This window comes from Ursus maritimus, unplaced genomic scaffold (assembly GCF_017311325.1).
Source record: "Ursus maritimus isolate PB19 unplaced genomic scaffold, ASM1731132v1 scaffold_10, whole genome shotgun sequence".
Lineage (NCBI taxonomy): Eukaryota > Metazoa > Chordata > Mammalia > Carnivora > Ursidae > Ursus > Ursus maritimus.
Genome location: NW_024423344.1, coordinates 45,341,637 through 45,368,729, shown reverse-complemented (window position 1 = coordinate 45,368,729; position 27,093 = coordinate 45,341,637). Strand labels below are relative to the sequence as shown.

Genomic DNA, 27,093 nt, shown 5'->3' with positions numbered 1-27,093 from the left:
TAAGAATCATTCAAGATGGAAGGGCACATTTCACCGCCCAGCGGAATTTCTGCCTGGCCAAACTTCGTTTTTATTAGTAACTGTACAAACTAAAATAGAGAAGTCGTGTGAACAGAATGCATGGCCCTTTTTAGAGAACGCGTTCTGAAACAGGATATTGAAAATAGAGTCCATTGGCCAACTCAGGTCTTTTTACATGATGATGTCAGCAACTATGTCGCATGATAAAGCTGCAATATTTTCATGACAAAGAAAAATTCATATCCACATCTTTAATAAATGAAGGGGGAAAAAAACGTCCTTACTGGATTCATATATTCCCATCAGAACCTTTGTAGCTTCTCTCAACTGTAAATATTGAGAGTAAGATCAGAATGGAAGTGGTGTTGCATCAAAATTAATCGCTGAAGTTATTACTTACGGTGTCACTTGTATCCCATATTCCGGCTTTCCACACAAAGCTTTGAAGAGCCCTACAGGACCCACCAAACGTGATTGATACAGAATCATTGCCACACAACAGCTGCAGTAACAAGGTGCCGCAGCTTTTCCTTTAATCCACCTTTCTTTCTGAGAGTTTATTATGTTTTTGAATTTATTCTTTTGTAGATCTGGGAGCTATCTTTTTTATGGAAATTAATCTTTTTAGAAGATTTGTACTCTCTTTTTCAAACACTAATACATTCATTCAAGTATCCTATTATTCAGATCCAGCTGGCTTTTATCTGGTGATATTTACTTCAAAAAGCCAAGTTAAATGGTATCATAGATTAATTCTCAGGGCACAGGAAAGCTTTTTTCGAGAAAAACATGATTTGGTAATTACTTGAAATATCATAATAAAAATCACAGAAAATGTCAAAAATGTATTGTGTAATCTGTCATAATAGGAACCTTCAAGAAGTTGTTTCATTAGAAAGGTGGTGTTCTGAGTCCCTTCTAAGTTTTCATTTCAGTCAAACATGATATAACTCGAAAGTTTGCTTTGGGTTCTAATAAACTGTATTATGAATTTTAGGGTTATATTGTTTGTTCACACAAAGCAGTGAAACTTCAAAAGGGACATTATCCACTGCTATCTCTTACATAAATCAAACTGGAAATAAGACACATTTTACAATTCAATTTAAGATCCCACTGAGACAATAATGTTGCAAGCTGTGCATTTTGCGAAGTAATATAGTAATGTCTAGTTTGCATTTTTGAAAAACCAAATTAATCACACTTTATTGAATACGTTGGAGCAAACCTAAAATTCATCTATTATTAAAAACTTGTGCAACAAACACAAACTATATTTTATACATAAAGGACAAACTCATTTATTCATTAGGATAAAACACTTGGAGTTTGCATTTTGTAACTATGAAAGAAATGACATTTGCTATGGGGGCTGTTTTGAATTTTTAAAAGCAGTCTATACATAGTAAGCTGTTTGAAAATTTATTTTAGCATGCTAAATTGTACCAAGTTTCCAATCATTCGGATAAAAATAGAATTTAGCTTGAAAACTTTGGGGTAAGAAAAGCTGTTCAAGGAAATGATATACTTTATAAAGACATCTCGTACAAATAAAAAATCACATTGTGCTTTAGTTCATAGGTGCACACCTTAATATAATATCCTTTTGTGGTTTCTGTAAGAAAAATAAAACTCTCCTCACTCAGACAAAATAAAGGCTTATCATGCCCTGTGATTTTATCAGGCTAGAGAAAGTACGTACTTTTTGTATGCATACATTTGGATATACAATTCCAATAAGACATTATGTACAGTATTGGAAATCAAATTTTTGTGGCATCACTTAGACATTATCACCTACATAATATATATTATATACTGTTATTTTTGAGGCATACTAGTAAACTTAAGAATTGTGAACCGTGACAAAAACCAAAGAATAGCAAAATAGTGGCTAAGGTGGGGATGTTTACTTTACTGCTGCATATTTTTCAATGTCAGGATAGTAAATACCGTGTTGCTATCTGCTGATGTGTATAATATTCTGTATGATAACAGTTATTTGAGATGCTACAGAACAGTAATATACACTCTGCACAGAATAGAAATAGCAATATTAAAACACATTTCCAGATTTAAGTTTTCAATAAAATATTAAAGTCAAGCTTGTCCTATTTCATTAACCTTATTATTAAATCATGAATTTTAGGGGAATATTTCCTTTCTGCCTTCTCTAATTGTGTTGCTTGAGGAGGGTCTAAAAAAGAGTCCATGAACTCTGAATCCTGCTTTTCTATTAAGAACTCTACATTGCTGAACTCATATCCACTGGTAGGCTGTTGCCCTCTGTCAAGAAAGAGTAAGTTGTATCTCTTTATGTAAAGACTTCCATATAAGACACACATAGTTTTCCTTTTCTTGGGGAAAAATATTTGGTACATATATAAAAGGAACTAGTTTACAAGCCATGGGATTTAGATATAGGGAAGAGTACATGGTATGTCCTCACTCAACATAATTGTTTTGTCATGTCTGGCTCTGGAAACCAATTTTGTTCTTCAATCATCATCTTAGAAAACTCTACTGATAGAGAACACAGGATTTTTTTTCTCTATTTTATCAATTTTCCAGTGGCATGAAATATGAGAATCAGGATTCCTGCCCTGGTCACATCAATGTCAATGTGGTGGATGACAGAACTTGTGATGATTATTCCTGATGATGAGTTCCTTCTCCTCCTTCTGACCATCTGATACATTGCTTTAATCATATCTTTCGCCTGCCTAAGATGATGACCAAACTCATCATCCTGACATCTGAGAACTTCCATAATCTGGCCCTAGCCTACCTAATTCTTTCTGACTTCTGATGCTTTCCTAATATGTACTTTTTTTCTCCATCAGTGGGGCTACCAGCTGTCGTCCAGACCCACCATTTATGCTTGTCTTTGCCTTGTTGAACAGTCCCGGCAGTTCTCTCAACTTGGTGTGCTCTGTTGTGCCGTAGAAAGGATTTAGGACCAAGGGTCAGGCGATAAATGTATTCCAAGTCCAGCTCTTTTCCTGGAGAGTTATATGGCCTCAAGAGTGTCATTTAATCATTCTGAACACATGTCCTCTGCTGCAAAATGAGAGAACTGTGCTTGATGGTGAGGTCTTCTCAGAGAAGTCTTTCCAGTGTGCTCTCCTAACCCACATGCTAACATGTGCACACATGCATCACGTATGTGCAGAAATTCTTCCAGCCTTCCGGAATGGCATCTCATTTAATATACCATGTCACTTTATTTATTTATTTGCTCATTATTTTCTCTACCCACCTCTCAACTAGAATATAAACTCCACAAGGATACAGATTTTTATCTTCTTTCTTTACTGCTCTAGTCCCAGTGCTTAGAACAATGCCTGATACATAAAAGGTGTTTGATATGTGTTAAAAAAATGAATTAATGATTTCTGTGTCTGCTTTGTACTCTAACATTCTATGCATATTCATTTCTAATCAAATATATACATAGAAATAAATTGTATGTTGTATAGCGCTTTTAAATATAATTTCTTGCTCTTTTTCCATATACTGTAAAATTGTTGGATCTGGTTCTCTTTATGTGATCATATATTGATATTTTAAAAATTTATTTCTATTTTCTGTCCTATTTCTATTTTTTTTCTATTTGATATGGCTGCATTATAATCTTAATAGTCTGATTATTTCTTCCTGTTTCCTCTTCAAGATTTTCAATATGCAATATTAACTTGACTTTTGGTTAGACAAGGTTATGAAATCTTTTTCAAAGCCAGAATTTAAACATATCTTAATATTAATTTGAGCAAATGCACATGAGTGATTTTCAAAAATTATTTTCACAGTAAGTAGAAATTTGACACATTTAAAAATTAAGCCTTCTATTCTTAAACTCTTAATACTTTTGTAGATTTGTTAAATTTATAATAGCTAATATATAAATATACAAAAAATCCCACATAGTGTTACACACAAAAGGCATTACAAATAAACTTTTTTGAATTTTTTTATCAGTATGTCCATAACAGAATTATAATTCTTAGTGAAAATAATTCAAATACATGATAAGATACAAACTATACTCAAGAGGTTTCTTTGTGAAAAGTAACTCTTCATAGAAAGCTCATAGAACAAAATTTCAAAATTTACCAAAGAGGAGGGGCGCCTGGGTGGCTCAGTCGTTAAGCGTCGGCCTTCGGCTCAGGGCGTCATCCTGGAGTTCTGGGATCGAGCCCCACGTTAGGCTTTTCTGCTGGGAGCCTGCTTCTTTCTCTCCCACTCCCCCTGCCTGTGTTCCCTCTCTCGCTGGCTGTCTCTCTCTCTGTCAAATAAATAAATAAAATCTTTAAAAAAAAAAAAATTTACCAAAGAGGAAAAACAGTTTCTGTACAGACCATGTAAACTAAAGGAAGTTCTTGAGGTATTTAATTTGTTTTGAAAAATTGTGTCTTAGCCTACTAACTAAAGTCTTAAATAGTTATTTAATATAAATTATTTTAATTAAGAGCAGCATTTAACAAGGTTTATTTACCCAGGTGTTAGGCCAGGTACATATAAATGAGAACATCTGTGTACTGTTAACAATGGTTCTAACATTCCCTGTGTAATGATGTGAGAGAACATGTGTGGTAGAACAGAGAAAAAGAGAGTGCAATATTTTAATGTTGGAGAAGATACTGACATTATTTAAGACAGATTTTTGATCACAAGAGAAAATAACAGATCATTATACTTTTTTTATTATGTAGAGTATTTTCTACAATTAGATAGCTAGTTTTTATTCAGTAATTAAGGATCCCTCCCTAGAAGATATTTTTTTTAATAAGTAGAGTTCTCTTTACACTGAAAACATGTGAAATACACTATCTTTGGTACAGATAAAGACAATTTGTATAGATGTTGGTTTTATCAGTTTAAGATTTTTAAGAATTCTGTTTCTCCATTTAAGCACTTCAGAAAAAATAGTAATTTCACCATTCATTATTTATATCTTAACAAGGTATGTGTCCTTTAAATATTGATGCTGGGAAAATTTTATGGAAGAAAAATAATGTGATTTATCCAAATACTATCGTGTGTGTGTGTGTGTGTGTGTGTGTGTGTGTTTAAATGAACATAGAACCTATGTTAAGCACTTAATTCTGACACTGAATCATCATTGTGTGATCTTAGGTTGGTTGTATTCTCCCTTATATTCTTTATTGGTCATACTATGGTTATAATAGTTACACTAGATATTTTTTAAATAAAAAATGAATCAGGATGTTTAAATTTTACTTTATACTGACCTAAGGGTGTTGATATTATCAGAAAATCAATCCTCATTTCAAAACACACTTTCTAACCATTTTTCTTATTCTAATTCACATTGTCACAACAATCTAAGAAAGCATGTTGTATGCATTTATTCTTGGAGGAAAAATGAGTGCTTATATTTAATTCCTAAATTAGAGTTAAAATGTAGAAATGAAATTATCCACATTAATGCTTATCTTCTTAAGTATTTTTTTCATTGCTAACAACTGAAATTTTAGTGGTCATTTTGACCTTGAAAATCACCTGCCATGTCTGCCCATGAAAAACTGATGAAAAGTGCTTTGAATAGTATGTCTTCACTACATATAATAAAAGCTATGGAAAGAATGATTTGGTTTCATATAAACAGTAGCTTTCAACAGGCCTGCCATCTGCATGTAATCTACCACTATAATATAATATTATTTCAATGGTCCTTCAAATGTGCTGAGTTACTTGTGATATGTAGACTTTTGATTTAAAGCTGCCTCTCTCCATAATGTTCTTAAGGGGATCTTGTAATTGCTGGATATTGTAATTATTTATCATATTAGAAAGTGGACTAATGGCACCTTTCAAGCTATGCTTAGCTGTGTGTGTGTGTGTGTGTGTGTGTGTGTTGTCCCTGTTTAGTCTATTTACTTAAATAATAATTAGGATTGTTAAATCTTTACGTTCAATCATAATGTCCTACATTCATTCATTCAGTATTAATTGAGGACTCAAGGCCTGTCAGGTATTCATGTTGAGTTTCTTATTAAAAAGAATATTATAGCTAAAGTGGAGAGACTTGAAAATTATAAACAGGCATTGATACTCTTTGGTGCTTCTCAGGCTTCTTTTTCTTCTCTTTTGTTTTGTTTTGAAATCATTCAGTTGCCTTATTTGGGACTTATTCTGTGGCTTACAGTAGAAATACACTTTTAGTAGAAATGCCTTTATTGTTTTCTATACCCTCTTCAAGCTTCATGGCTTAATGTCCCACCTACGAATCAAACACATCAAAATTTACCTCGAAGGGTATCTGCTTTTCTTCCAAATTTCAATTCTGTATTTCTAATTGCTTGTTGTCAATCTCTATTGGATTGTTCCCGAAATATCTCATATTTGGTAAGTCCAAAATTGAACTGATTTTTATTTATTGTTAAATCAGATCTTCCTCATTAGTCAATTTGAAGTTTGGATTGCATGTTCAGAATTCCTGAATCTAAATCCTGGGGCAAATTAAATCAACCTTTATAACAGTCACGTGGATCTTCCTCAGAGTTTCCTGAGGTTCATTGGATAGTACATCTAAAAACTTACCACAATGACTGACACATTGAAAGTAGATGATCATGTTAGATATCACCTTCTTCGCCTTGTTAATGATATCACCATACACCCCATTAGTCTAGATACTCAAGTCATCTCTCACATTTTACTCTCTTCATCCCCTTTTGTACCTAAATGATCACCAAGTTCTATCAAGTTTATTTCCAAAATATCAAACATACTTCTTCCTCTCTTTTATTCCAGTCAAAGGATAAAATTATGTACCAATGTGCTATATTTGTGTATCTCTCTCCCACACTGTAAACTGCTCAAGGACAAAGGCTATAGCTTGGCATTTTTAAAAGCAACATTGAAGTTTACCTCATATGAATTTAAGAATTGGTCTGAGAGGGGCGCCTGGGTGGCACAGCGGTTAAGCGTCTGCCTTTGGCTCAGGGCGTGATCCCGGCGTTATGGGATCGAGCCCCACATCAGGCTCCTCCGCTGGGAGCCTGCTTCTTCCTCTCCCACTCCCCCTGCTTGTGTTCCCTCTCTCGCTGGCTGTCTCTATCTCTGTCAAATAAATAAATAAAATCTTAAAAAAAAAAAAAGAATTGGTCTGAGAATTGCAGCTTTCAACTCAACTGACTGAAAGTTAGCCCTACTTTGTTAAATGCTGGAGATACAATGATGAACAAAAGAAACATTGGGCTGACCATGTGGTGCTTACATTAAGACAAGAGACATTGAGTCTTTAATAACAATGGGAAACAACTGAAGTTCTTTAAGCAGGGGAGTGACAGTGTAAGATTTGTGCTTAAAAGTAATGATGATCCTTGAATCTGATTCCAGGGGCAGATATGGAAGTAGAGATAAATTACATAGATGAAATCAACAGGACATGAAATGGAATTGGACATTTGTGGCACACAGTGAGAGAGGAGGAGATAAAGATGATTCCTAGGTTTCTGGTTTATAAACTAGCTGGTGATGCCATTCTTTAAGGCCAACCAGGTTTGGGGAGAAGATAATTTAAGACGTAGATCCATACAAATGAGAAATATTGAGATAATTCCCATGAGTATTCCATCGTACCTATGAGGGGTTTTTGCTTTTTGGAAGATTTAATAGCAATTTTGGCTCAAGTGAGAAGATTTTTCAGTTTCAACATAAATAATTTAAAACTGAAAACATTGTATAAAAAATGGAAATTAAAACTGATGTAAAGTGACCATGAGCAACACTAACCCATGAACATAAACTTGTTAATATTATATACCATGACATCAATTACTCTACTAACAGTATATAAAGTATATTAACTTGAAATTTTATTTGATGTAATTGTAAATCTATAGGGAAATTACAATATCCTTAGAGAGGAGAATTTCTAGTTCATTTGTTTGCCTAATGGAAAAATAATTTGATGAGTTAAAATGGGAAAAGGTAGAAATTCACTGACATTGGCAATGAGAAAGGTTAAAAGATGCAGTTAAATTAACATGGATACATTATACCCAACTGCTTTATTTTATAGAATTTCATGAATATGTTTTAGATCGGAAAGCTTACATATGTTTTTAGTATTGTTATTTTTACACTGTCCATAATAGCATTATACTTTCACTGTGGAAATTAACCAATCTGTTGCAATATGATCATTTCCACTGAATAAAAACATTTGGCTCTTGCTTCCAATCATCTTATAGTCCATATTAACAAAACTTCGAAATATTTAGTCTACACAAATTATTCTGGCTACTCTTTCTTTCCTTGTATTGAGTCCTCTGTAACTGTGTACTCCGTCTGAGTCTGGTTTTGTTTTGTTTTGTTTTGTTTTGTTGTTTTGTTTTGTTTTGTTTTGGGGATCCATTTTACCTGCTTAACACTTAGAGCGTGGTGCTAATGAGTCCGAAGAAAACAACAGCATCAAAAAGCAAAGTGTTTTCTGATGTAATTATCTCTGTCTTCTCCACGTAAAGTATTTAACCTTTTATCTTTCTACTAATGGCCTTCCCCCCTTTATTTTAGGTTGTATCAAAACTTTCTGGAATTTGGTACAAAATAAGGGAAAATATAAAGTATTGCACTGTATATAGCAATTCATTCTAATAATTTTTATGAGTTTAAAATCAAGGCTTTTCAAATGTAAGCCATTGTCTATATTAAGTTACCTAATGCTGTTTTGGTTTTCCATGATTCCTCAAGGATTCTCAGGATAATTATTTTTTATATTTCTCACTGTTTTTTAAGGACACTTTTATGTATTCCATTTGATCTTAGTGACTTGAACCTCAGCTCTGATTTTACTATTTGTTTCTCATTCTTTCTAGTTCAAGAATCATTAGCCATGGTGAAGAACATTCAACTAAAATAAGAAAAAAATAAGTAGCCCTGATTTCCAGTATCTTGTATGCCACTTTGTGTAGCCTGTTAACTTACGCCACTTTCAGCAACACTGCAGGATGTATAAGGAAATAGAAATACCTCAACTTGGTGAAGAAATCTAGCTATTAGCATTGTTCTGATGAATCCATGGACTTTAATAGCACTGGTGTTAATAGTATCACCATTATATATATAAAATAAAATGTATCCAAATAGCTCTGCATTCAAAAGAAAACATCACAGGTAAATTAGAAGCTTTCTTATATGGCAAGAGTTTTAAATTCCTAATTAACAAATACTTAGCACTCAGGTAACACAGAGTAAGGTTTAGTTAATGATAAAGAACTAAAGAAAATATGTCTAAATATTTCTGGGAGAGTAACCTGCTTACCTAAATGACTCATATTTACTGGTAGGAGGATAGTTAGAATTCATGACAATCCTCTTCTTTCTAAGAAAAAGAGTAAGTTAATGTCAGAACATCAGCTGAGCAGAATTGGTTACATGATAGCCAACGAGTTTTGTTTTTCCCCAGCAATTCCAAATCAAACATGAGATGTGTACATATACAAATTTTAGATTCTGGAAATGGACTTCTCTGTGGTCATTAAAACCTAGGCATTTGTGGTGGGTTTTTTGTTTGTTTGTTTGTTTGTTTGTTTGTTTTGCTGAACCACTATATCTCAACTAGGATATTTTGTTTTGTTTTTTAAATTGTGCCCCTAATTAATTGTACCTGGAAAAGATTACTTCTTCATTTTAAAATAATTTGATGAAGTTGAACTGAAACACCAAAAGATTTCAGTGTTTTTATATGCTAATGTAGATCAACTGAGCTCAGATCATTATCCAGAAAAAGATTTAAATATTACATTAACTCATGAGAGGACTGTTTTCTCGCGTTTATGCAAAACACTAGGAGTACTGCTGACAATTTATATCTCATTTTTTTATTAGGATGAAGTTAATCCCCTAACAGATAATAACTTGTTTATTCTCTCTTACCTTTGAAATAACAACTGAATATCCATAGTGTCTGTGACTAGTATTTACTCTAACTGAACAGTCTTGTCTCCATTGTTAAGATGGCGTTGACATCCGTCTAAGTGGTCTCCAATGGTATGGAGTAAATGCCTGCTCTTGCCATCATTTTCATTGTAAACGAATCTTGACAATGTCAGGTTCCCATCACAGTCTATCAGTGTCACTCACTAAACAGTGGTGTGACCGTTAGTCCCTCTGAGATTTGCCTCCTTTATCAGGGTCAGCCTGTGGGAAAATCTGAATGAATAGTTACATGTTACCTAGATATAAAGGGCAATAATGTTTACATGTACTTTTACTATTTTAATGCATGATAGTTTAAAGGTGTTTGTTTTTTACAGATCACTTTAATTTTATGTTTGATTATTTTACATGTACTCTATCCAAAATTCATAAAAAATACTGTGGCCTTCCCTTTTGGAATCTATGTCTCATTAGATATATGCAGGATTTGATCACAAATATGATTATCTGGGCTAGGATATTTGGTAAGACTCATACACATACTCAAAGTTTGTGTTTTGTTTTGTTTTTAATTAAAGAGAAACAGTAATAATATCCTTCCCCAAAACAGTTTCGATTTCCTCTTCTACTTAAAACTTGTGTGCCAAAAAACAAAGTGATCTACTCTTCTTCTCTAAAGATTAGCTCCACATTTAATCGCTCTTTAATTCTTTTTCATGGTAATCTTTTTTTTTAACATCTGTCTTAATTGATAATTTAATGTTTCCGCTGATTTGCAAAATAGTATTCCAAACGCTGAACATTCACATTTCTTTCCCTTTGTTTCAGTTTATTTGCAAGAATCAGTTACTAAAATTTTATTTATAACTTAGCCATATTTGTCATTGGTTCTATTGAATATATCATGTAATAAGATATTGAGTAGAATTTTTCCTGTGGTCCCACACCAGAACAAAAGGTACCATGCACTCCTCATTTTAAAGAAAGTAACAAGCAACTGCTACTTATTAATAGCCCCTGAACCAGCCTATCCTAACTATCACTCCAGACCCCATAAATATCCTCCTCCTGTATTATAAGAGGGTAGGACCATAGGGAGTGGGGAGTTGCAGAAATTCTTGTAGTAAAGAGATAGCATTTAGTGGGGACGGCTGTGGCTCACTGATCCTTTTTTGAGAGCATTTCCTCACCACCAAGTGAAGAGAGGGGGAGTTCCAAGAGAATTATTCAAGGATTACAGGTGCCTCCACCTCATTTCAAAGCTGGATTTCTTTTTTGGTTTGAACTGCTGATCTGTTTTCTGTACATAAATGAGCATGGGGATAAAGAATTGAGAGGTGGCAGGGTAGAGAGAGTGGACATCATTGAAACAAGAGGACCCACACCAAGAGAAGAACCTTAGTTTTAAGAGGTGATGGCAGTTTCGGGAGCTCAGAAGAACAGGAAGCTGAGAGAGATTTCCATTGTCAGGGACTCCTGCTGCTAGGAATTTCCTCTGGAAGGGCCCCTCTTAAAGAATCAGACATGACTTAGGAGATACTTAGCATTAAGCACCTGCCATGGGAAGATGTAAATTGCCGCTACGAATAGTCATAGAAGCTACAGTGCAGGGAGGACTTGAGCAGGAACTGGTTGGGTAGGAGGCTTTTATCCTACTATCCAGGAGAAAGAAAGGAGGAGGATGGATGAAAAACTAGCCAAGCCCATGTCTTCCAGGCTACCTAGGCTCTAGGGCTGGCCAGTGCTCATGGGGTTGGGGAAACAGATGAGTGTTAACTAGAATGGATTTTTTGTTTGTTAGTTTTTGTGAAGTTTTTTGTTTTTTGGTTTTTTGTTTGTTTGTTTGTTTTTTAGAGGGAAAGCATGTGTACCAACAGGGGAGGGGCAGAGGGACAGGGAGAGAGAGACTCTCAAGTAGACTCCACACTGAACATGGATCCCAATCTCATGATCTTGAGATCATGACCTGAGCCGAAATAAAGAGTTGGTCACTGAAATCGACTGAGCCACCCAGGTGCCCCTATAATGGATTTTTCCATTCTAGGAGGTTATTAAGGGGCAGAAAAGGGAGCCTTGACAAAACATGTTTGAAGGCACTAATTAGAGGAGAAATAAAACCATTTTATATTTGTAACCCATCAGTTCTGACTGTCCCATAATCTGGTTATCTTTAGAGTAGAGTTAGCTTTCAAAATTTAAAGGTTTCTCCCCAAAGCAGTATATTTCTGCATTCAAGATTGGTCCATCATAAAATATGTATCAGAAAATATAAAATATAAAATAGGGGCAAGCCAAGAAAAGTGGTCTGAGCTCATAAAAAGACTGAGAGAGTGCATTAAGCTGTTTGCCTTTTTTCAGAATCTGAACTGTAAGGTGGGAGAGAATCTCCTATACCCGGTCTTTACAAATTCAAATTTCACTTATACTAAATCTGAAGATCATCCTGCTTGTCCCTGAAGAATATACATCTTTTTACACAAAGGAAAACTAAACACACACAATCACTTTTTTGTATATAGGTTCCATATATTCGTATACATAATTATTGATAAATTCTTAAATCAGTATAATTAGGCAGGGGAAGGGTATTGTTTCAGGTTATATAAAATGCATAATTAACAGTTTTTAGCCAGAGACAGAATTGGTGATCAGGCATTAATTTCAATTTTCTTTCTTTCATTTATGTACCTACTTACCTCTGGCTGTTGCAAGACTGTACATTTGTTAATTTTCACTCCACCAAAATCATGCCATAGTATTAGTGGCTGGCCTTGACTGTGCTTGCGGTTACACTCTTAATCTCAGCATATAGCAGCTGCCAGTTGTTCTCTGCCCTCGGCTGAACCTATGTAAGCAGGTGTCAAACCAGAGACTGTTTCCGAATTTCTCCACAATCTGTGTCTACAACTAGGTATGGGAGATCCTCTCTCCCATCTGTCCCCTCCCCCCAAGTAATCAACAGCTGGATACACTGTCTGAGTCTTCTCATGAACTCATGACCATTTTCCTTGGCTCAAACCATTTTATAGTTTTATTTTACCAGGTTTTGCATATGTGCCTCAACAACCTATTACAGTATGTGTTCTTTGAGGATAGGGTTGTGTCAACTTCATCTTGTTCTTCCACTATAAAGTCAAGAAACAATGTGATCCTATAAGAATAGGGGAGAAAAATTTAATCAATTCTTTTCTGTTTCTCTGTAACTCTTCTTAGCAAATATGAGTTTTTCTTAGATATTTAATCTGTCTCTTGCAAGATTTCATGTGGGCATAGTTGTACACTTTAATTTTAAAGGTATATATATGTGCGTATATATTTGTATGTAGGCATAGTATACTGGTTTATATCAGTCACTGAATATATTGGCTTAAACCAAAGCACCTGAAATTATACATTTAATAACTATGGGTATGTCTTGTTCTGAAGTGGCCTATTTTCAATTCTTATTTATTCATGCTAATAGAGGAAAAGGATGTTATAAATAATGCAAAAATCACTTACAGCTGACTTAGTTATATATTGTATATTTTTCATCAGACTTAGTTTCTTAATTGTTTGCTCTATTTATTACCCAAATGAGCTAACATCATGAGTATTTAACAAATGATGATTGGCGGAGATGGCTAGGAGCATTTTATGTAGTGGGAAAATCCAATCTAGTGTTATAAACTTGCTATGGAAAATTCACATATGGATGATTGATATTTACCTTACACAAGGGACTAATATCCTGTGATGCAAAAGAGATGTGAAAATAGATCGTATTTTGTCTATAATCTGTTTCAGAATGATTCAGTCAGAATTTTGGCTTAATATTTTATATAATGTGAAAAAACAGAGTTACAGTGCTTCTCTACTATGAGAGCAAAATTGAAATATATTTGGAAAAATGACTTCTTCCAATTTAGTAACTGGCAATCAGAACTCAAATAAAAGAAGAAATTCGTTCAAATGAACAGAAAAACAAAAGTTGATAATAGGTATAAACAGAACTCAAACTCAGTCTAAACTAACGAATGTGAATATTTTTCTACACTCCATATATTAATTGCTCAAATAAGCAACATGCTACGAAAATATAATGCTTGCTTTTGTTGGATATTGTAAATGAAATATGTAGAGAAAATTATCCATTAATTACAAATTCCCAATCCAGTTTTCATATTCAAATAGCATTTATTCCAAAATGTTATTTCTATACCAACTATCAGTGGTTATTTTAACTGATACTATAAAAAGTAAAAATGTAAAGAAAAATTTGTACATACATTGATAGAGGCATTGTAGAATGGAGATTTTTTTAAATGTTTTGTCACTGAATGTTTTCATGATATCATACACTTGAAAAATTCATACTTAAAATTTTTGCGTGTTTGACTAGGACCTTGGTATAAGTGTCAAAAAAGGCATGAGTAAAAAATAAGGTTCGTAAATTTGTGAATATGGAAGTGAACGCTTATATGACAGTGTAGGAATAAGCTGGAGAAATTTCTTTTACGTGAGTCATTTCTGGATGAAGCTATAAACTTTTTTTTAGCCAAAAGCTGTCATGGTTTCTTGTAAAATAATAAAGATAATAAAGATATCCATTTTAATTGATTCTTTTCATTGTTTAATAAAATTGCTTTGTTTGATTGCTGAAGAATTTGAATTGAGTTTTCATTACCCACTTCTGAACAATTTACTCTAAGATCCAGACAGTATTGAGCTAATGAGTTTGAATTTATATTGAACCTTAACTGTCTTCATGAAGTAAATGGAGAAAAATCATGGCAGTAACTAAGTATTCTTCATTAAAAACTATGTCGTAGAGATTTTACAATGAGGCTTTTAATAGAGCTAAAGCATTTAAATTGGAGTTTTACCAACTTTTCTGTTTCTAAGCATATTATAAGAAAATATGATTTCCTTTTTTAAGAAATGAAAACTCATGAACTGATGAGGACATTACAGAAATTTTCTTTCAAGCGGGTAATTTGTATATTCAACAGATTCAGTCAAACAATAAGTTAATATTAATTTAATTTGGGAACATGTCTAAATTGAAATTATTCATAAACAGCTTCCAAGATATATCCTATTAAGGTGTTTCACATCTACTGAAATCCAAGACATAGCCACCATGACTAAAATGCAAGACCTCAAATGTACGGTTTTGACTTTGACAGTATATTGCCATAATCATCAACTTTTGTTTCTCTGTAGTTGAATAAAGGTGATTTTTTATTGATGCACACACATTTCATTTACTGCTGTGACCTTATAAACCTTTGTAAAGTGATCTCTGAGGTTCTTTGTACTATGTCTAACCATCTTGGGCATTTAATAATTCCATGTTTAGGATTTGTGGTAGAATTCAGTGAGGAACTTTAACTCTGAATGGTGGCTAGAATATCACTTAATACAACTACCAGTGGGCTTCAGTTCCACAAAGTAATTAATTCTCTAGGTATATAACAGAATGCATGTTATCTTAATTTGGTTAGTCAAACTAGATTAGACTCCAAAAATAGGCTAAATATTGTGGAATTTTTTTTTTAATTGAAGACCTATGTAAGACATCAAGAAACAAAAAAGAAAATATGGTTTGGGGGAAATTTACTTACTTGAGGTTATTTCCCCAGAAGTCACTTGGCCAATCTCCAAATGTGATATACTTTTTAAAACCTCATTTCAAATTAATCATTAGAAGATTTGGAATAATATTGTGTCCAAATTACTTATATTCATTCCCCACAAGCAGCAGTGATGTTCCCTGGAATAAGGAAACACTGTACCCTTGCCCACCCCAGGGATCTCACCCTTCTGTTGCCCTCCTCGGCATGCTGGACCTCTCCTAGCCTTCCACTTGGTCATCCTCTCCACCATCTTCAGCAGAACCACCTTCTGCCAAATTGTATAATGACATTTTCTGGCACTAAAAATAGTAGTTGCACAGAAAAAAAATCTAATTATTGGATAGTAAAATACAGGACAGAATAAAGAGATACTACATTTAGATAACCAATTGTGATAAGCTAAAAAAAAAACCCTCATATTTTAAACAAGAATTAGACTGATCAGAAGAATAATACAGCAACAAATTGACCATTTGTACTAAACACATGAAGCGTGGTGATATGATAAAACATGGCACCGAACTGGTTAGCATTAAAACTAATTTCCTTGAGTGGTGAGTGGATGTCGTTGCATAAAAAGGGACAAATATCTTTCCTTTGGCAGTCATTATTAGAACATTTCTTAATGCTTAAATTTTCAATGATTTATGTTCTTTGCCGTTTTAATAAATGAGATACACCATGTTTCATAGTTTTATTTGAACAGAGCAATGATGATATATGTGTATTTTTTATAGGACTGGAACTTCCTTTTATGATGATGCCCCACCCTCTAATTCCTGTCAGCCTACCTCCAGCGTCTGTCACCATGGCAATGAGCCAGATGAACCATCTCAGCACCATTGCAAATATGGCGGCAGCAGCACAAGTTCAGAGTCCCCCATCCAGAGTCGAGACATCTGTTATTAAGGTAATTGTTTTCTCACATGATTATTTTGGATTCTGCCAAACAGATCTTAAACCACCATCTCTCAATCGGTGTTTTTATTCCACAATTCTAACTTCAAAACAGCTAGGTGATAGTAAATAAATTATGAGAAAAATCACTTGTAGTAATTAGAACCAGGCAGAAGCAGGGGTACAATATTAGACAATATTAGGTTAGGTAATCTTAAATTCTGTGTTATGTCTATTAAGAGAGAGACGAACATGAGAAATTAATTGATATATTTCAAGTAGCACGTGTGTTTAAGTGTTTGGTTGTGTGTATGAGGACATGCGAGGATGTGTATGTGTGTGTGGTGTTATGGTGTGATACCTTAAGGTGTAGAAAAGTACTTGATTTGTTTTTAGAAGATAAGAAGTGTTAAGTTATGGTTCTGCCACTTAATAGCTGTGTTGCCTTGGGCATGTGACTGAATCTTTCTGATTCTCTTCTACATATAAAAAAAATAGGTAGTGCAGTGTAGGTGTAAAAACTAAACAAAATAGTAAAATTCAATGTTTTTTATAAATTCAAAAATACACTACATGTAGAAGATAACATTATTGTTATACAAAAAACACACGTGTGTAAATACACAATTCTCTCTCTCTCCCCACCGCCTTGTGTGGGAGGGTATGTGTATACCCTTAAATGTGTATGTGTATGCTTTTCACTCATTTTATAATGTGTATTTAAATCAAATTATTTTGAATGCATTGTCAGAGTATATTATTAATTTTTAAACTAAGTAAAAGATACCTCATGCTCATCCTTAGCTGACATAACCATTACCTCATTTTTCTGAATATAATACACTTGAGTTTAAGGGAGCCTCTGGAGCATGTCTTACATAAAATGTCCTGTTAACAATCCTTATTCATTGCTGGTAAATACGCAAAATGATATAGCCATTTTGGGAGACAGTTTTGTGGTTTCTTATGAAACTAAACATACTCTTACCATATGATTGTATATTTTGCCAGCTCCTTGGCATTTACCCAAAGAGGTAGGAAATTTATGTCCACCCAAAAACTTGCACATGGATATTTATAGCAGCTTTTTAAAAAAATAATTGTCCAAATTTGGAAGCAATTAAGATGTCTTTCAGTAGGTGAAAGGATAAAAAAAAAGTAGTACCTCCATATATTATGACTTTGTTAAATTAACATTTGTTAAGTGGAACATAGGGTGCTTGATGGTGAGCCATGGTCCAACAACAGACCATAAGAAAAACTGAAATAGAGAACTTTATTACTCATGAGTCCTGAGGTATACCTCAGGAGGTATACCTCAAGGGACCACATGCTGAGGTCAAGGAAGAGTGCAGAGAGAACAGCCAGGATCTGAGGCAGATGCTTGTATTAAGATCCATGCATGGAATACTTTGAGGTTCCTCAGCTAGGGCTAGATTGGTCAATTAAAACCAGAAGAGCAGCATTTTGGTAAGCCCCACAGGGATTCTATCTAAGAGAAGACTGCTAATCACAAATGCTGTTGAGGAAGTCCTATCAGGGACTTACCATTTGTTTGTGACTCTGTGGCTGCTATCTAGGGCATGTCCCTCCAAGACAGTTGGCCAAACAAAATGGATGCCGAGGCAGCAATTCCATGGAGTAGCTTAGCTAAACTCCTGATACCATATAATAGAATATTATTCAGAACTGCAAGGAAATGAGCTATCAAGCCATGAAAAGACATAGAGAAAACTTAAATGTATACTGGTAAGTTAAAGAAGCCAGGCTGAAAAGATTACACACTGTGTGATTCCAAGTGTATGACGCTCTAGAAAACGCACAACTATAGAGATGTTAAAAAGATCAGTGGTTGCCAAGGGTTGACAGGGATGAATAGGGAGAGCACAAGGAATTTTTAGGACAGTGAAAATGCTCTGTATGATGCTATAATGGTGGATAATGTCATTATATATTTTTAAAAAAGGTTTTGTGACTACTTATATAGAATGTTGAATATTATGCTAATAGCAATGTTTCTTATAATAATGGCTCTATAAACAAAGATGTATACTAGTCCCTCATATCATTTTCTGAAGTATCCATATCTGGAAAAAAATATATATATATAGATATAGATATACATATAGATTATAATATATATAATTGTATTAGTTCTATATTATAGATACATCGATATATAGAGATAGATATTATAATATATATTATCCTCTATAAATATATGACATATAAATATATATAAATATATAAATTGTATATATATCATATATATATATATCACAGAAGACCCAGATCAACTTCTTAAAAATCTTTAGCTGAGAGAATGTCAAGGAACGCTACATTGTTATCAGCCCAGATCAGAGAAGATAACTTTTAAAAATTCTTCTTTATTCTAAGTGACTTTTAGAGGGTTCCTTTGTTACTAAAGAATTTGTTAATCAAGGAGTCACCGCATAATTCAATTTATGATCATTTTTGGTAATAGTTATTACTGAGATTTCAACATTCTCATTGCCTCACTCACTGAAGTGAACGAGAAGGAGATTTTGGCTGAAGAAAAAAGCCTAAGTGTTTCTATCATTGTGCTCCATAGCTATTTAAAAAGAAAAAAAAGGAAAAAGAAAAGGTACTAAGTATTAGTTATAGGATGTGATTATTCTTATTTTTTAAAATTTAGTGATTCTTACTATAGAGAATCATCCTCATAATATTAATTATTTAAGTTTCACTCTTGAAACTGGGAATTTTTATAATTTCTCATTTAGACATGATTTAGATTCATAGTTAAAGTAAAAATATGGCAGAAGAGCAGATTTTAGCAGTTTAAAATCATAATGGGTGACTTTGTTATAAACTCTAGATCTAAATTTGGACATCAGCTAGTAGCACATGGATCCAAAAGACTCCAATTATATTAGGAAGCTTGATTTACTTTATATTTTCAATACAGATATATTTTTTAAATCGTTTGTGTTATATCAAATGTTAATTAGAATATTTAAAGAGTGAAACTTCCTTTAATAAGTCCTTGATTGTCAGCGTTTAGGTAAGTAGGAGGAAGGAGTTGCGTTTCCTCTGGAAAGCATCTGTAGAAAACTGTCTAGATTATTGAGAAGTCAGCAACATTCCTGTGGTTTCTTAAATTAAGGTTAGGAGTGGAGAGGAGGGAGATAGGGAGAAAGGAAGGAAATATGCAAAAAGGTAAGAAGAAAGGGCTGGAGCTCTGTGTCTTGAAATGTGTGCCAACACCTCCTGCATTATAGTGATATCCCATTTCCTAGTCTCTTGGGGCAAATAATTTCAGAAACTTGGCTATGGATAGATTAAAGGAAATTCTGGACTTTTGAATGCTGTGGTGGTATAAACGGTCATAATAGCTAAATAAGAAACAATGGCTGTAATTAAGAATGATTAGAGAAAATAAAAGCTGATAGTGTTTAAATTCTTATTTATCATTAATAAAACAAAGATGATAGTTTTAATTGCCAACATCAAAGTGAAGTTCCGTTGGCCATTGTGGAAGTCCTGAAGGGCCTATTTGCCCCTTTCCTCTGAGGCTGGCCACCTATAGATAGGTGCTGACAGGTAAAGATCATAGAGAAGAAACAGTTTCAAGAAAAGCATGAGACAATTCTAGCAATTTTCGGTAAAAAATATTCAGACCTGGGAAAAATCGAGAGACTGGCCTCAGAGAATAAGGGTGAGGAATCGGTTCTTTATAGAATTCCAAATATTAGGGGAAACAAGTTGATAAATCAACCTGCCTAAATTTATATATAGTAGACTTTACAGCACAAGCATTGTTTAGTAAACTCCCATCATATATATTAGTTAAACTTAATTTGGGGGAAGTTTTATTTTCCCCAAAGAAAATGTTTGACTCCTATGTCACATTAAATAGTATGGGACCCAAGTGGGCAATTAGAATAGTGCTTGCAACTTTGTTTGCCTGAAAAGATTCTAATTATCAAGGCCAATTAAAAGTGAAATGTTAAATACCAGAGAAGAAGATATACCCCCATCTGAAGGAATGATAAAGCAAGAGTCATAGCCTTTGAAGGGAAAACAGAAGTTTGAGAGGTTTCCATCTGCTGAAATGTACCATTTACATTTTTGAGAGTAATGACAAGAATTGAAATGATAACTCAACCTACATGAGAATGGCAATAAGAATTTATAGGACAGAAGAGAAGTGAAAACAGAGCTCTCAGAGTTACATATTTTAAAGCATTCTGTCCTTACCTGTTTCTAGGAGGTAAAGGAACTTCAATGATTTCTCATAAACCTATTTATGAGAATGTACATACTAGGACATGCACTGGAGCAGGGTCCGAAAGCTGTTTCCTTGGGTAAAATTCACGATGCTTCCCCAGTTTTGGCATGGATTGTGAGTTAAGAATGGCTTTACACTTTTGGGGTAAAAGGCAGGTGGGGAAAAAATATCATAGGAAGGAGAATCTTTCATGACACATGAAAATTATACGACATTCAAATTTTAGTGTCCATAAATAAAATGTGTTTGGAACTTAGCTACTCTCTTTATATAATGCCTATGGATATGTTCACATACAAAGCAGAGTTGAATAAAGTATTTACTAGCTGGCTTTTGACAGAGAATAATTGCAGCGACCCACATTAGAGCTCCAATTAACTCAAACGCATGTGAATCTTAGGTGGGTAATTGAGGCAGCTAAAACTAAACTCTCAAACATTGTGGGGCCAACAGAATTTGGTGTTGAAAAGTAAAAGAAATTGAAAGGATTGAGGAAAAGAAAATTACATAGATGAAGACAGCACCATTGCAACATTGTCACAATGTTACATGTAACTTGCTTTAAATGCAAACCTTCATGATGGAGTCTGCTAAAGTAGTAAATTTAAATTTTCTCCTGCTGATTGGTTTGGACTACTGGAAATAATTTAGTAAGGTAACTTTGAGGAGGAAATGGACATATACTGTTTAGACAATAATTCTAATTTAAATCCCTAATAGCCAATTGCCTGTATTTATTAAATTATTGTAGTCTCTGTGTTAGTCTATTATGTATCACTGAGACTCGTATATTTTTGTTGTTTAATGTTCTATGAATGTTATGAATAAAGAGACAGAGACTTGAGATGTCAGATGTTATATAATCCAGCTTTTCCCCACGGTGGAGAAATAATTCTTGCATTCTCCCTAGCCATTTTTCTATATCTAAGCTTTTGTGGAAAGCCTATTCTATTTTCAGCAAATTCAAGAGTGAGGAAGGGCTACATTCGATTCTGCCTTAACTTTATTACAGTCTCCTGGAAGAAAAAATGTCTACTAATTCTTCTGTGTGCTAGCCATTTAACTATATACATTCTCTGCTATAGTACCTATCATGTTTCTTTCCTCCAGACCAAATATTCTCATTTCCTTTGACCATTCCTCATCAAGCTTCTTGGTTGACTTTTTTTTAAAGAACCCCCTTGTCCCCAGCCCCTTCCATACAGTATTCTAGATGTGAACAGGCTGCTGAAAAGACACTGGAATAACATAAGCCTCAGTTTGGACAATAGTTTATAAATGTAGTCATAATTCATAAAACTGTTTTGTTAGTTGAATGTGTGACTCATTAAATTTCATGCCTTTTCAACATGAAATTTTATTAAGCCAATTCTTTATTTTGTTTTTACTTTTACTAGGAATTTGTATTTGTCCATATGAAAAGTATTTCCCAGTCCACTGATTTTGGCTCTTCAGATAGTTAACTTTTTTTTTTTTTGAGTACAGTTGGCACACAATGTTATATTAGTTTCAGTACAACATGGTGATTCAACTTCTCTATACATTATGCTGTAATCACCACAAGTATAGCTACCACCTGTCACCATACAACACTGTTACGATATCATTGACTATATTCCCGATTCTGTGCCTTTTGTTTGTGTGTTATTCATTCTATAACTGGAAGCCTATTCTTCAGATACTTTTGAATGTTGACATTCTAAACTATCATATTAGCTATTTATACAATCTTTGTATCATTTCCAAATTGTAAAAGGATGTATTACCTGTACTACCTTAAATCACTGAGGAAAATAAACAGTATAAATCAAGAGATCAATTCTTCTTGTCATTAGAAAATTCCTAATAGGCTGAAATGTTCTACTAATTGATTCTCTTTAGGTATCATTCATCAAGTAACCCCAAATCTCCCTGAATGAATCAATATTTTTCTCACATTTTATTTAATAAATTCACAATGATATCATAAGGACTTGGAAAGAAATGGTTCTTGTTGAAAAAAATAAAATTAAAAAAGAAAGGCAGTATATTTTAGTGGTTTAAAACATAGATTATGGGGGAAAGATTCTTGGGTTTATATTCCAGTTCCACCACCTCTTAGTCATGTGACCTCAGACAAGTTATTTAATATCGCTGTCACAATGGGGTTAATGACATTCCTACCTCATCAGGCCGTCTCGCCGATTAAATTAGTGTTTATAAAAAACATCATTAGAAGTTTTTGTACACTGACATTATCTTCTCCCATTATTTTCTCCCCAAATATTCACAAACATGAGTTTAAAAATAAGTTCTAGAATCTTATAAGGAATTTGTGTCAAGCTTTGAAATAAGAGTCAAAATTGTAATTTAAGAACTCTTTTTTTTTTTTTCTCTTGTTCAGCCCTCTTCACCTAAGAAGGCACTGCAATTTGCTTTTGGGGGGTTTTGTAGTGCAGTGGTATACAAAGCACATTTTCAAATGCATATTTTTCAGATTTCATTTTTTTCGGGGGCAGTATGGGATTGTTTTTGAGAAATTTGGCAATATTCAAGTTATTCTACATTCTTGAATAAACATCTTTCTCTCATGCCACATTACAGGGTTTTCTGAGAACAAGGAATATGACTTAAATTTGTTAGTCTTCTCCACCAACCTCTTGTGTGTGTGTGTGTGTGTGTGTGTGAGTGTGTGTGAGAGAGAGAGAGACAGAGAGAGACAGAGAAAGAGACAGAAGCAGAGACACTTTAAGACATTCTCATTTAAAGAATTAAACATTGAAAAAAATTAATTACAATGTATAAATTTCCATTCCCTAATACTTTCCTTCAGGGTAGGTCCTTAAATTACTAGATTAGTAAATAGGACTTTATGTGCCTGAAGTTTAAAATGTTTAAATATTACAAAAACTGGAACCAGAGTGACCTGATTCTCAGAGTACATGAAAATCCTAGAGCAATGTCATGTCCCTTATGCTTGTTTTTAGGTACAGAATAGTTTATTTTGGGACAATCATAAATAACTCTAGATGTATGCATTACTTTTAGACATTTTTTCATAAAAAATGACTTCATAGAATTTTTACTTGAATTTAGAAATAAACAGTTAAGTATATTCTCTTAATGTTTATTTGGGTGTTGATATTAAATGTGAAGAGGGTAGTCACAAGAAAAAGAAAATATTAAAATATAACCACCACTAAGTATACCCTACATCAATGTATTTAAACAAATAACATATATTTAAACCCATAAGTTTGTAATAATACTAAAAAACAAACTCATAGTTCACCTTTGAAATCTAGGGAATTGATTCTTTTAAAGGACAAATAAAGGTTTAAACAAAGTGTAAATAAAAGGGTGAAATCAAATATTTTCCTGGGTTTCCCATACAAACCGTTCCTCAGAATAATCATTAATTCACTAAGGGAACTTCCTGTTCATATAAATCTTCTAGCCAAAAAATGAATAAGGAATGATATGATTAGAATGTCACCAAACAGCCATTCCTCATGAGGTGGTGTCTAGGCCAGGATCATCAGTGGGAGCCAGCAGACACTGTGTGCATGGGGGCATGCAACACCATCCATGAAGCGGTCTTGCCCCAAGCTCAACTTGAATCAAGCACCCAGATCCAACTATGTAGGACATTCAGGGTACAGAGGAACATAGACATGAATTATACCCTTAAGGAACTGCATATGACCAGTTCAGTATGGTCATAACCTCTAAGAACATACAGAGTGCCTCAACTGGTTAAAAATTTGGCTTTAAACATTTGCCATGCACAGAGAGAATGATGCCAGTTAATGAATGGCAGTGTTGGCCAAAACAAAACCTGCCTTTTTCTCCTTGCTCTCCTCCCTCTGCTCCCCCTTCCCTGAGTGTGGGAAAGGAGGAAGTCCTATCTTTTAATTAAGATGCTAGTGTTTATCATTACATAGGAGTGAATTATATCCTGAGCTAAGACCATATGTTGTTGTTTAAAGTAACTGTAAGACTTTATATTAACGAATAGTAATCTGAAATTATGATGCTACCTGAATTTTCATACAGATACAAGAAAAAAATATAGTCCCCTACCACCACTGAATAAGTTTGAAGAGATAGTAGGAGAATAAAACTAAGTTGTTTATGATCATGCTCTTGGGTCCTACCAGTTTCACATTTAGCAACATTAAGTTTTTCTTGTGTATCATCACCAAAACAAATAAAAAGAGCTATGTAAATATCCCTTGAAGCCTCACTTTAGAACTTTGAGTCATGGAGTTTTGATGGTGTCTGCCTGATTCTCTACCAGATGCAAATATATTAGCATCATTTACTGCGTCTTCCAGAATTACTTTTTAACATTTTCCTGAATCCAGAATCCCATTTCTACTATTTGTTTTCTCTGAGAATTTTTTTCCAGAACAAGGGAATTTAGATGTCACACTTAATCAGTGTACATATAGGATTCTGGACTCCGCTAACATTTCCTAGTTTATGACAGATGCTCCATGAGGGAAAGGATTTCCATCTGTTTACTTATATGTAACCAGAGCCTAGGACACTGGCACATATTAGATGTTCAGTAAATATTCTTTGAATAAATTAATTTATTTGAGAGAGAGAGGGAGCATGAGCAAGGGGTGGCAGAGCAGGGAGCCCAAGTCGGGACTCGATCCCAGGACTCTGGGATCACAACCGTGCTAAAGGCAGATGCTTAACCAACTGAGCCACCCAGGGGCCCCTGAATAAATGATTTTAAGTCTGAGTTGTCTTAAAGCTCGGGAGTTTGGGTTATATAAAGTGCTCGTCAACTTCAATTATGTAAGTTACAAGTTATATTGAGATAACATGTAATGTTAGAAATATCTTCTCCCCACTTCTATAATATATTCAGTGAGGAAATCTCAGATTGATAAACATGAAAATCCAGATAATTAAAAAGAGAGCAACATAAAGTAAAGCTAAATGAAATAATTCTTTAGAGAAATCAGTTGTGATTGAGTTGTGATTATTTAGACTTACACTAAGAAAATATTTTAGACTGATAAAATGTAATGCATTTTGTGATGGAGAGGAGGCAACCGAGACAGTGTAATTTTTAAATGTTCAACTGCACATGTGTAATACTGAACATTTTATACTTTTCATTTTAGAATTTTGGAATATATTATTTTGAATTCCACCTTTGATTCTGAATTATCTTAGAGACTAATACTTCTTGTTCTGCCCAGAGGCAATAAATGCAGTCTTTTCTTTATTGTTATTCTGCTACCATTAGTTTATTAGTATGACCTTTTTTTGTGAGAGGGTATTCCTCTTAAATTTTCATTTATTATTGTGGCTGGTTTTATAAAGATGGAACATTGCAAAGGATTGTGTTTTATTGATTGGTGGAGTTATGATGCAGGACTATAAAGCAGTGTGTTGAAGTATTAAATTAAATATTCTTCCTCTTTGTCCTACTTCAGGCCCATCTTGGAGGTTAAAGGGTATTACACAAATGAAATGATAAATCCAGTTTACATAGTTTCCCTATAGACATTGAACTGCTTCTTTCTTATTATGTCTGAATAAAACTCATTATCTATTTTGTTTCAGTAGTAATTATGAGATTCTCTCCTAAGCAATTCTTTACTGTCCCCATTATTCTCCATCTTATAGCATACTCTGGAAAGGCAAGCATATAAATATGATAAAAGAATTAAGCTGTTGAAATAAATTAATTTATTGTGCAACAATGTATTCAAATCTTACTTGCTCAGTGGATTTTACTTTAATGAAATTCTTCAAAGAACAATACATCATGTTCCAAAGATTGAAATTATACATTAAGTGAAATGACTGAATATGTTGTGTCTCAATTTATAGAAAGTTTCAATTGAATACTTAGCTTTTAAATAATAAAAATTTGCATAAATTAAAATATTTTCTTTAAACGAAAGTATTAAGTATTGTCTTTGTATCCTTTGTTCTTAGACAATTATAATTAAAGTAAAAATAAGCTAAAGCTAAATTAATACAATTTCACCTACATTTTCTAAGCCTTAAATTATGCTTTTAAGATGTATTTTACATTAGATTTAAATCCAGTTCATTTTTTACCTGGTTTATTATATGATGTTTTAGAGTATTTCGAATGTATAAACAAATAAGTGAATAATGCATGAATGAAAAGAATCTTCAAAGAAAGCTTTGACAGTTAAATATATTGACTAATGAAATAATTTTTATGCTTATGTGGAAAATAAAATGACTAATTGTTTTTAATGGCATAATCATTGTTGCTAGAATTTTAGGCATTAAATATTTAAGTATTTTATGAGTTAAATATCTCAGGAAAAAATCAGTTTCTCATGCTTTCCATTAGCACCAGTAAGAAATCTATTATGACAGGAAACTCAAGAC

The 27,093-nt window shown here is 33.6% G+C and overlaps 1 protein-coding gene across 1 annotated transcript in view; it reads left to right on the top strand.

Annotated features, from left to right (window-relative positions):
* Nucleotides 1-27,093, top strand: part of DACH1 (dachshund family transcription factor 1) — a 413,621-nt gene that overhangs the window by 268,937 nt on the left and 117,591 nt on the right. The window contains exon 5 of the mRNA XM_040623452.1: nt 16,286-16,458. Within this exon, the coding sequence (XP_040479386.1) occupies nt 16,286-16,458 (173 nt within the window). The remainder of the gene's footprint in view (nt 1-16,285; nt 16,459-27,093) is intronic.